This window comes from Panicum virgatum, chromosome 6N, assembly GCF_016808335.1.
Source record: "Panicum virgatum strain AP13 chromosome 6N, P.virgatum_v5, whole genome shotgun sequence".
In the NCBI taxonomy this organism is placed as follows: domain Eukaryota; kingdom Viridiplantae; phylum Streptophyta; class Magnoliopsida; order Poales; family Poaceae; genus Panicum; species Panicum virgatum.
Window position 1 is genome coordinate 39,462,906 of NC_053150.1, and position 11,385 is coordinate 39,474,290.

At 50.2% G+C, this 11,385-nt stretch overlaps 1 protein-coding gene across 1 annotated transcript; it reads left to right on the plus strand.

Moving 5' to 3' along the window:
- Positions 1-8,636: 8,636 nt before the first annotated feature.
- On the plus strand, positions 8,637-11,132 carry LOC120678157 (subtilisin-like protease 3). The gene is made up of 2 exons (XM_039959310.1): positions 8,637-10,046; positions 10,182-11,132. Exons 1-2 carry the CDS (start codon positions 8,637-8,639, stop codon positions 11,130-11,132), a joined length of 2,361 nt encoding a protein of 786 aa, XP_039815244.1.
- The last annotated feature ends 253 nt before the right edge of the window (positions 11,133-11,385 follow it).

An 11,385-nucleotide genomic window follows, 5' to 3' on the forward strand; every position in this document is an offset into this window, starting at 1 on the left:
GCGCCTGCCGCAGTGGTCGCACGCCGAGACGGCGGCGTTCCTCGCCGTCCGCGCCGAGCTCGACCACCCAAGCGCTGAGCTCGAGACGGCTACGGAGCGAGGCGGCGGGAGCTCCCACTCGCGACGCTAGGGCGGCGGCGCGGCTAGGCGGAGGCGGAATCGGGTCGGAACGGCGGCGAGCCAGCCTCGGGACGGAGCGGTGGGGCGGTGGGGGCCCGACCGGCGTTAGGAGGGGAGCCGCCGTAGCTGGCCGAGGAGAGGGAGGGGGGCGAGCTCGGCGCGGCGAGGAGGGAGGGGAGGGGAAGGGGGCCGCCGAGGAGGAGAGGCGGCGCCGGGAAGGGGGGCCGCCGGGGAGCAGGGTCGCGGGCTCGCCGCCGGGCCGAGCCGCGCGGCCTAGCCATGGCCCGGCGCCGCGCGGCCTCGCCATGGCTCCCAGGTTTGATTTTTTTTACGCAATTTTTTTTTTCATTTTTTTACGTGAGTTTTTTATTTTTTTTATGTAAAATTTTTTCTGTTAATTTTTTTAAATTTTTTTCATAAATTTTTTTCTCTTGAAGGTTCCTCTCTCCAAATTTTTTCTTTGAAAATTTTTTCTACTCTCTATTTTTTTCCTTGAAAAAAGTTCCTGCTGTCCAAATTTAATTTGCTGCTGCTCCAAAAAAAATTTTGATTTTTTTTTCTCAAAATTTTTTTCTCGAAATTTTTTTTTGAAATAAAAAAACGATAAAAAATTTATTAAAATAGGAAACAAATGAACGGTCGGAAAATCGACGGTACGGAACTCTTCCGTACGGTTGACGCTAAATTAGCGGTGCCCCTCAGAAGGCCCAGGTGCGCGCGCGCGTGATGCCAGAAACGGTCTCCGGCCGTGCACATGCCGGCGTTACGGCGCCAGCACCAGCGTGCATCTCTCCTCGATGATCGTCGGCCGGGACGTCGCCGATGTCGGCCCGCGGCGTCGCTAGTGTGGCCTCGCGGCGAGCAGGTGCTGCTCGGTGGCCTCGGCGTCGATGATGCAGAGCATGTGGTGCACCGCGGCGGCGATGTCCTCCACCGTCGCCAGGCCGCACAGGAGCGGAAGCAGAAGGGAAGGGGTACTTCATGCCCCTCTCGAAGGTGAGGCTCTACTTCTTCACCCTGATCTGAATCCTCCCTCGATTCCAGCGGGGGAAGAGGATGGCGAGAAGTGAGGAGGATAGCCGACTCGGCCTTCAGCCATAAAGGACGAGCGAGCGAGGCTTGGTGGCCGGCCATGAAGGACGCCCTTAAGTCACCGGCGGTGCAGGTTCATCCACGACCGCAGCTCCAGCGCAATGCCGTCTCCCCAGCTGCGCACCCCCTCCTGCTTAGACGCCTGAACTCCCTACCTCCCATGACTCTGCTCTGCATCCCCGTCTGGTCAAATGATTAACAGGCTTAAGGCTCAGCTTTTTTTTTCCTGGATTGTCAGTTTGTCATAGGCAGGTATTGTTTGGAGATATTTAGGGCATGCCTTGTTCTTTGTTTCAGTACAAGATAGCTTCTACCAGTTGATGACAAAGACATATTGCATCGAATGACTTTATATTAAGGCCTTGTTATACCATTTATTCAAAGCATAAATCCTAAGGCATGGTTTCCTACCATCCTCTGTCCATTTTTGTTAGCTGTAGTCTCACATATATTTGGTAGCATGCAGTGTTCATTGTTTGGACAGGCATGCATTTTTTGTTCCATAATACAATATGATTACTGCAGGACCCTGTAATATATTTAATTATTGTATGCTATTTATCATTCAGTAGATCTTTTGTGAAACATCTCCTTGTAGATTGTTTTGCTAATTTGAAAAAAAACATCATTTGATTTCGCTCGCCATAGTTGGCTGTGAACATATTTGACTGGCATTATCGTGTAGGTCAGTATAACTGAGTAGTATGTTGCATGGATATGTATTTTTCTTGTCATTTTTCATCCCATCTCGAAAGTGTTTTAGAACTGCTACGAGCTCCTTAACTAATTTTATTTTTTGACGCGTATAGAATTTTGATCTGTACAGCAAGCTGCCCAGATGATCTTTTGTAAAATGTACCTGAAGTTCCGGACAATGATGAGTCTAGGACAGGAGAGCAAATATGTGGCTGGTGGGTCAACTTCTCATTTTCTTAACAATCATTTTTTTTCCAAATATAAAGATGATGCCATCAGAAAAATCAAATCAGAATTAACATGTCTCCTGGAAAATAATTTTTTTTTGTCATACCTAGGTGCTTCTTGGACCAATAGCTACCATGTGTTTTCAGAAAATTGTCCGTCGTCACTATAGTGCTACGATGGAACTGATTACTGATGAGGGTTGAGGATGAGCTAACACAACCATTGTCAGGATTAGCAGAATGACGAAATCTATATGTCTCCATTTGTATGACAGGCAGATGTGTACGCCACTGGATACACTGACAAAATTGATAATTATATCTGCTAAAACTCACCTTCATACTATGTAGTCTGCTCTGCCCAGGTGTATCAGGGACCATGGTAGCGCCACTAATGCTGCAACGGATATAACTTCACCTGCATAATATGAGTCCAACACAAATATAGGTTGCTATGCTAAATGGATTTTATTGTTTCCAGGAGTGCTATTGAAAGGCTCATAACTCCTTAACTTTTTGCATAAACGATGCCATTGTGGGGTTCCAGAACTGCAAAGCTGCATTAAGAGGTATTATTTGACCAAATTTTTTACATATGAAAATTAAAGAAAATTCTCTTGCGTCTTGCATGGAAACTATTGTGCTTCCATCTTAATCGTTGTTACTTAGCAGAGTGTTCTTTTTCATATGCCCGTAACTATGGAATTTTATTCGTCCATCTTCATTTTGTTGTTTGAGAAAAAGATAAGCTACTTTGGCATGGACACCAGGTCATGTTCTACCAGCTGACCTTTTGGATGGTTTATGATATTCTTCAGGATCAGTACTGTGAATTTTTAATTAGAAGGTTGGCATGTCTTACAGAGCTCCCATTCATGCAATTCTATCCCTGCTCCTGATCTCTCATTTCCATATTTTCAATTGTCTGTTTTTAACCTGGTAAATAGTATTGGAATGCTACAAATTGAGGTGCCCAACGTCACGTCATTTGAATTTTTGGTTGCAATATGATAGATTCCCTTATATATCACATCTGAAAACGGAGTTTAATTAAGAATATAGGATTAAACGGTTTGATGCTTTCAGAAGTCAGAATGTAGAGGTCCTCATGTGTCCTGTCAAGATGAAACATCAAATCCCCCTGCCTGTTAGTACAAATGAAGAAGTCTGACATCAATAATTTATTCAGGCTAATATTCAAGTTTCATATTTAAAAGTTCACATGCTTTCAGATTTATCACCTCAAGTACAGAGCATTTTTAACTGTTCATCACCTGAACTATCAACAACAACAACATAGCCTTTTAGGGCTTGGAGAGACAATTTGTAGGACTCACATGAATGTTTCATTTGTAGGCGCTCTACAACCTTGTCTGCAGTTGGTTTTTGGCCTCGCAGGGCTAGAATAAAATCATTTCCATTGATAATGTGAGGTCAACTTCTTTTGCTTGAATTCAGTACCTTATATTTTTGCTATATACTCATTGGTTGCTTATTCAATTTCACCCAAAGTTCAAGAGGAATCCTTGAATAGTTTCACACAGAAGGTTCCAACTTCTAAACCAGCTTGTTATGATGTTGCTTGGTAAATGGTATTCTTACTTGTGAAGCTATATGAGCATAGTTGGTAGCTATAGTTGATGATTTCAGCTTGTTATGATTTGGTCCATTTGGATTGGATTTTACATGTCAATATTTGAACGAACGGCATGAGACTGTGCCCGTTTCTATTGATAAAGAAGAGAGACAAGTAGGGGACCTGAACCCCCCCCCCCCCCCACAAACAGGGTTACAAAATAAAGCAAAAAATTACACAACTGGCAAAAGCGCAAGAAGGTGCTTGGCACCTGCAAGGCCCCACAGCCTTGCCTCCGCCCAGCTGCTAGCAGGTCTGCTACAGACCTCTCTCTCCTCTGGAAGGTGCGGGCGTTTCTCTCCAGCCAAATTTGCCACACCATCAAGAGGACAAGGGAGCGCGTCCCCTTCTTCGAGGCTGCAGTTGAGCCAACCACAAACCACCATTGTTTGACTGAATTAGAGGCTGGCCATGGGGGTGATGGAAAGCCAGGACGCTATGGCCTCTCAAATTCTCCTCGAATAGCGACACTCGATGATTAAGTGAAGCGTTGTTTTCGGATGCCGCCTATAGAGCAGGCAAGTAGGGTTGTGTGGCCAACCACGAGCCGCAAGCTTATCTGAGGTCTACACCCGATTACGGATGATGAGCCAAGCGAAAGCTTTACACTTGGAAGGGCCCCAAGGTTTCCAGATGAGGGTTTTAAGATTGAAGCTCATATGACCGGTAAGCTAAGGCCGCCGAATATGCTCCAGAAGTATTGTGGTTCCAGATAATGCGATCTTCAGTGTTCTGCTCAGCGAAACTGATTGAGTGAAAGACCATAGATCCACAAATTTCTTTAAGTGGTCGGTCGTTCGGATCGCTTGAAGGTCAATGCAGCGCACCCAAGCTTGTTCAGCCAAGGCCTCCCGAACCGACAGCTTGCGGCCTTGAGAAGCAGCAAAGATGTCAGGCGCGATGTTCTTAGGGCATCAACCACTGGCCCAAGCTCAATGCTAGAAGGATGTTTTAGCACCATCACCAATCACCAAATGCACCTTGGGCGAGATAGGAAATCCCCTTCAACGACACCGACAGACTCCTTTTTGCAGCTGCAACGAGAATTTTACATGTCAATATGATTTTAGATTTCATTGTGCTCTTTCCTGCTATGTTTGCCTTCCACAGTCCTCTCCCTATCCCATCCCAAGGGCATCCATGGCATTGGCACAGTCTGCCTTGGTGGAAGTTTCGCGAACAAGGCGCACGATGAGTAGGTTGCTGCCGGCTAACCTGCCTGGCTCTCTACTGTCGTCGACAAGGCCACCGAAGGCTGGACCTTACGCCGCACCGACTCCTTCGAGCACCGACTACTTCCAGCAGATCGACAAAGTGCGCCCTTCCCCTTGGCTCCCTAGCTTTGTGATCCATGCTACATAAACACGAGGTGAAAACCTACATCTTTTCTCCCCTCTCTCTGCTTCTCTCAGATCCCCACTAGACCTCACCACCCCCGCACTCACTGGTGCCTTCGAGGCTTCGAGCAGGCAAGAGAAGTGGCGCAACCTAAGATGCGCCATTGGGATCATCCTCTGCCTCCTCGACTCGTCTTCCGTGGTCGCCAGATTCAACCCCTCTGTGTCCTCTGCCTCCTTGATCACATCCTCCTCGACTGCGTGTTGTGACCTATGGGCAAGCTACCATAGCAAGTCTGCAGGTGCGCCCACACCTCTCACCGGTGGGCGGTAATTGCGCTGGAGCCCCTGCCCAGCTTTTTTTTTTAGGGGATATGCCCAGCTGCCCCAGTGTAGGAATGATGAGTCTCCACTAACTTAAGTTAGCAGGACTTGGCCCACTAACATGTGGGCTCCACGTGAGCGTGGCCCACATGTCAGCCACAATGTCCAGCTGACTTAAAGTTAGCGGATCTGGTTCCGTGTAGGAAGGGGGCAAACTGGCCGTCACACGATAGGATGAAATGACAAGAAGAAATTATTTCAGAAGCCAGTTCAATCTCTTATCCTTATTTGTTTGCTGATTGATTTGTTCTTGTGTACACAATGACGCTAGGATATATACTCAGATCTCATAAATAAACAAAGTCTTCATCTCTTATTATTATTTACGTTTCAAATTACTTAGAAATCAATTATTGGTCCTACTTTGTATTGGTTGAGTAATCTGGCCCTGTTTACTGATAAAAGTTTATTTCAACTGATTTAGTTCATCTTTACCTATTTCTAAATTTTCTAGTGAATACTAATACCATCAGCAAAACTGACTGATTGCAAAAAATGTCGAGAAGAGATATATAAAGTGTTGCTGTCAAAATGTTGCAGTACCTATACCTGAGCGATAGAGGAAGAGAGGGTTAGGGAGGAAAGGTTACGCGAAAGAGAAGTGTAGGTGGATTTTTTAGAAAAAGGAAGTTTTATTCCGGCCTCTGCAAGAGGTTTGCACTTAACCAATCTTTATTACAGTGATAAAAGAGCTCTCAAAGAGCTAAACAGGATAAAGCTAATCCTTCTAAAAGATGGCCACCCGTGCTTGGCAAAAATCTCCATAGCTAGGGTCTCCAGAATTCGACATGCCCACTTGAGTAGCGGTCTTTTTTCCTTTTTTTTGAAGAGCGCTCCATGACCGTGTCCAATAAGTTGCTCTGAAGATTACCTGCAAATAAGGAAAGGAAGGAAGGCGGAGTAAGAAGTGGAGAAATTACATGAGAGGGGGGGGGGGGGAGGAGATAGAGGTAGGGAGACATGTTAACATGAGAGAAGGAGAGCGAGGAAGAATACTGGAAGAAAGACAAGGGGAAGAAGTTGCATGAGATAAAAAGGGAGAGGTAGAGATAGAAATGTTTCACATAAAAGAGGAAGCACGAGGAAGAGGGGTTAGAGAGAAATATGGGGGAGAGATCGAGAGAAAAGGAAGGGAGAGAGATGGTAAGAGGAAGGAAAACGAGTGTGGTTATACGAGAGAGTGATGTCGCGTAAAAAAATTGTAGGACGCATTCCCTGATATTAATATGATCTTTCCTAATATTCTTTTTTGAAAACCTAAAACTATATCTAAGTTGATTACTTACATTTTTTATTCATCTTTCAGGAATCATATTTTATTTGTGGACACGTGCTTGTCGCACGGTGCATGGCTGCTAGTTATTTAATAAGTTCCTCTCCGCACATGCAGGTACCTTGAGTTGATGCGTTGCCGTTTATTTTCGTATACATACGTTCATCAAGTTGTATACGATCGATCGGTATACATATACATATGAACATACGTCGCTAGCTGGGGTGTGCTATTGCAATTTATTTAATTAATTGGTTCCAGCTTGTTGCTGGTCGATGCTTGCAAGCAATGCAATCATCAATGGGATCGAAAGCAATGCATGGCATGGGTGAGCGCGTGCGCGGTTCAAAGTTGGATGGCACGCAAATAGGCTCTGAAGCCGCGCGCCATAGATAGAGATATAGGACACCGTGTAGCGTGTACACTGGTGTATATGGCCTCACCCTGGAGGACATATGTGGGGTGCTGGCACGATCATATCGTCGTCTTTGGAGGATGTGGACGGCATATACATATGCATACATGGTCGCACATGCAGCTGGCCAGCCAGCACGCACGTCCCATCGTTGCGGCATATATATGGGGTAGCCGTGTAGGTATGTATACAAGGTTAGGTGCTTCTGTTGCATGAAGACATATATGCAAACTTATATACCCTCTTTGACTTTTTTCCCTCCTGCAACTGAATCTCCATCCATCAAACGCGCGTTGCCAGCATGTGATGAACACCACCTAGCTAGCTAGAGGTAACCGCTCCGATATCGATCTCAAGGATTATTCTCTACTGAAATACTAGTACTCTACTAGTCTGCTAGTGCTAGCTAGCTTCCTGCAGCATGCAATGCAAGAAATAGAACCGCGCCTTGCAACAGAAATATCGATCGATCATATACAACAGAAATAGAACCGCGCCTTGCAACAGCATGTATGTATGCTAGGTTGCTAGCTTACCGGGCATATATATCTGCATGCAACAGAAACTGCACCTTCCCATCCATATCGATCGATGATAAACCACGCCTAGCTAGCTAGCTTGCTATGTTGCAATTTGTTCCGGATAGATGCTTGCAACAATGCACGAGTTTGTTCCGGATAGATGCTTGCAGCAAGATAGTAAGGTACCGGGCTAGCTGCACATGGCACGGGAAGCAGATGGACCGAGGCCGATCGACCGAGCAAGCGTGCTGGCCGGCCGGCTCCGCTAGGTCGTTGTTGATGACGAACACCACCTGGCCGTAACCGTGCGACGCATCATTTGTTGTGTGGCACCACGTACGTACGTCACATATGGACGACCATATATACGACTTAATTAACGGCATAGGCATGATGGTTTATCTTTTTTTATTGTTTATTATTAGTAGTGTTTTCCATCTATGTATCCATACTACAATATAATGTTTGCACGTACGTGGATTACCCCGGCCACCTATGTTATTATCAAAGCTAACTAACCAAAAAGGGCGTATAATAAAATCTACAACGAAACTAAATTATGATCGCAACATACATACATACGGTCGCTGAAGGAAGGGACGCAACATATACATATATACATACGGTCGCTGAAGGAAAGGACGCAACATACATACGCTCGCTAAATAACCGGTGCCTCCGAAACGTGCATCACAGCACAGGGAGGGACGCAACATCAACATACAAACGGTCGCTGAAGGAAGGAAGCAACAGGAGTCAGCACGACCTCGGTCAGGTTCTTGCGGCCGGCATTGGTTCTATATAATAGGACCGGGCCTGCAGGCCAGGAAGCTCGATCCAGTTCCAATTCGTTCCACGTACACGCCGCCTAGTCCACCCCACCTCCACCAGTACAGTACCCCCTGGCCCTACACTGCACTGCAGAGGAGCCCGCCATGGAGGTGGGTCACCGACGACCGTGGCCCCTGCTCGTAGTCGTACTGCTGCTGGCCGCCACCGCGGCGGCGACGGCGGCACGTCTGGAGCTGGAGCCTGTGACCCATGGCGGGTACCGGCGCTACATCGCGTTCATACACTTCCCCCCTGCCGGCAACGGCAGCCGCCTCCACGACATGCACAATATGGAGGCGCACCGGGCGTACCACGCATCGCTCCTGCCCAGCAGGACGACGCGCGACGGGCGGGTCCGGCTGCTCTCCTCTTACACTGCGCTCGGCGGGTTCTCCGCCTTGCTGACCGACAGCGAGGCGGAGGACCTGGCCGGGAAGCCTGGCGTCGCATCGGTGATGCCGAGCGGCTACCGGTACCCGCAGACGACGCGGACGCCCTACTTCCTTGGCCTCGCGAGCGGCGACGACATCTTTTCCTGGGTCTGGGTGCAGGCCAGGTATGGCGCCGGCGTCATCGTAGGGATAGTGGACGGCGGGATCGACTACGAGCACCCTTCGTTCGCCGATCACGACGGCAGCATGCCGCCGCCGCCGCCGCGGTGGAAAGGAACCTGCGAGCAGTTCGACTGCACGAACAAGGTGATCGGTGGGCGCAACCTTGTCAATCCTGGAGAGGCACCAGACGACGAGATGAGCGGCCACGGTACCCACACGGCGAGCACGGCGGCGGGCATTCCCGTGCACGGAGTCTCCTTCAACAGGAAGGGACTCGCCAACGGCACGGCCTCGGGGACGGCTCCCGGGGCTCACGTCGCCGTGTATAAGGTTTGCGGCCTAGTGGGCAACAGGCAGAGGTGTCCAGAGGCGTTCATCCTGGAAGGCCTCGACGCGGCGGTGAGAGACGGAGTGGACGTCATCAGCTTGTCCATCAGCGGGCCGGCGAGGGTGACCTACGACCGCGACTCCATCGCGGTGGGCGGCTACAGGGCCATGGCACGCGGCGTCCCACTGGTGACCGCCGCCGGCAACCAAGGCCCGGACGTGTCGTCGGTGCAAAACGACGCACCCTGGCTCTTCACCATCGGAGCCGGCACCGTCGACCGGTCTCTCCAGTCGAAACTGCTGCTGAGGCCGGAGTCGTCTGGTGGCGATCCTCTCGTCGGCGAGTCCTGCGGCGGGGACTGGACGGCCGACGGGTGGCAGACGACAACCGCGCCGGCGAACCTCTCCTACCAGTACGACGCCCTGGGAAGAAGAGACCGCTACTGTATGTTCCCGGAGAAGGAGCTGCAGGAGCGCGTGCAGAACAAGGTGGTAGTGTGCGACGCGGCGACTCCCATGGACCAGCCCGACAAGCTGCTGGCAGCCGGCGCCACGGCCGTCGTCCTCGTCGGGACCCCGAAGCAGGGCTTCACGTTCCAGCTCAAGGGCTACACGTCTCCACGGGTCATCCAGGTATCTCTCTCTCTCTCTCTTTTTCAACTGAAAACGGCAGGCAGGTGCTAGCTCTTCCGATCCCTTGCATTATAGTAGTAGATCATAAGAAAAGCAGCAGTACAAACTAACGAGTACGTCCTATGTCTCGTTCAGGTATCGAACGACGACCACTTGAAGCTCAAGGACTACGCCCTCTCGTCGTCGTCTGCATCCTTGACGCCGGTGGGTACAGTGCTCGGCTTCACGCCCGCGCCGCTCGTTGGCTACTTCTCGGGGCGAGGGCCCAGCAAGCTCACGCCCGGGATCGCCAAGCCCGACCTCCTCGCCCCCGGCGTGAACGTCCTCGCCGGGGTGCCCTACAATCAGGACGGCATCGACTACAAGTTCATGAGCGGGACCTCCATGGCGACGCCCCACGTCGCCGGCCTCCTCAGGAGGATGCACGCAGACTGGTCTCCCGCGGCGATCAGGTCCGCGCTCATGACCACCGCCGACGTCCTGGACAACGCCGGCAATGCGATCGGGAACGAGCACAAGACACCTGCCGGGATCTACTCGACGGGAGCCGGCCACGTCAACATCACCCGAGCCCTGGACCCGGGCCTCGTCTACGACATCGGGGAGGCGGACTACGCCGCGCTCGTCTGCTCCGTCCTCAACGAAGACGCATTCCGCAGGATCACCGACGACGCCACCGCGAGCTGCTCCGTCTTGCCCACCATGCGTGAGGCGGACCTCAACTACCCGTCCATCACCGTACCCCTGCTGCCGACCACCTTCGTCCTCAAACGGACGGTGACCAACGTCGCAGCAACCTCATTTGACGGTCAGCCGGAGACCTACCTCATCAGCGTCGATGTGCCCGGTGACGTGGGGGTCACAGTGGAGCCGAGCTCCCTGAAGTTCACGTCACCGGGCCAGAAGGCTTCGTACACGCTGTATGTCGCCTCCTACGGCACGCCGGCCGCTGGACGCGTGTACCACGGCGCGGTCACGCTCGCGTCAGCCAAGCACACCGTGCGGAGCCCGATGATCGCCGTCGTGGACCTCCCCGCTCCCAAACCTCCGACGTCTTGGAAGCAGCTGCTGCTTCCGCACCACTGATGGACGTACGTACGGATGGATGATCCATCTCTGCTACAGCTACCTCCTGACGATGCTATGTCATCGATGCCTTTAGACTTGTGTGTTTATGTAATATACAACTCTTCTTAAGTTGAATGTGCATCCATAAGGATCGGAGTTCTGCTAGCTGGTTCCACAATATTGGTTGGCATATATATATATATATATATATATATATATATATATATATATATATAGAGAGAGAGAGAGAGAGAGAGAGAGAGAGAGAGAG

Coding starts and splice junctions, on each gene's coding strand:
- LOC120678157 (XM_039959310.1), top strand. CDS start 8,637: ATGGAGGTGGGTCACCGACGACCGTGGCCCCTGCTCGTAGTCGTACTG. Junction 10,047..10,181: donor CGTCTCCACGGGTCATCCAG/GTATCTCTCTCT, acceptor TGTCTCGTTCAG/GTATCGAACGACGACCACTT.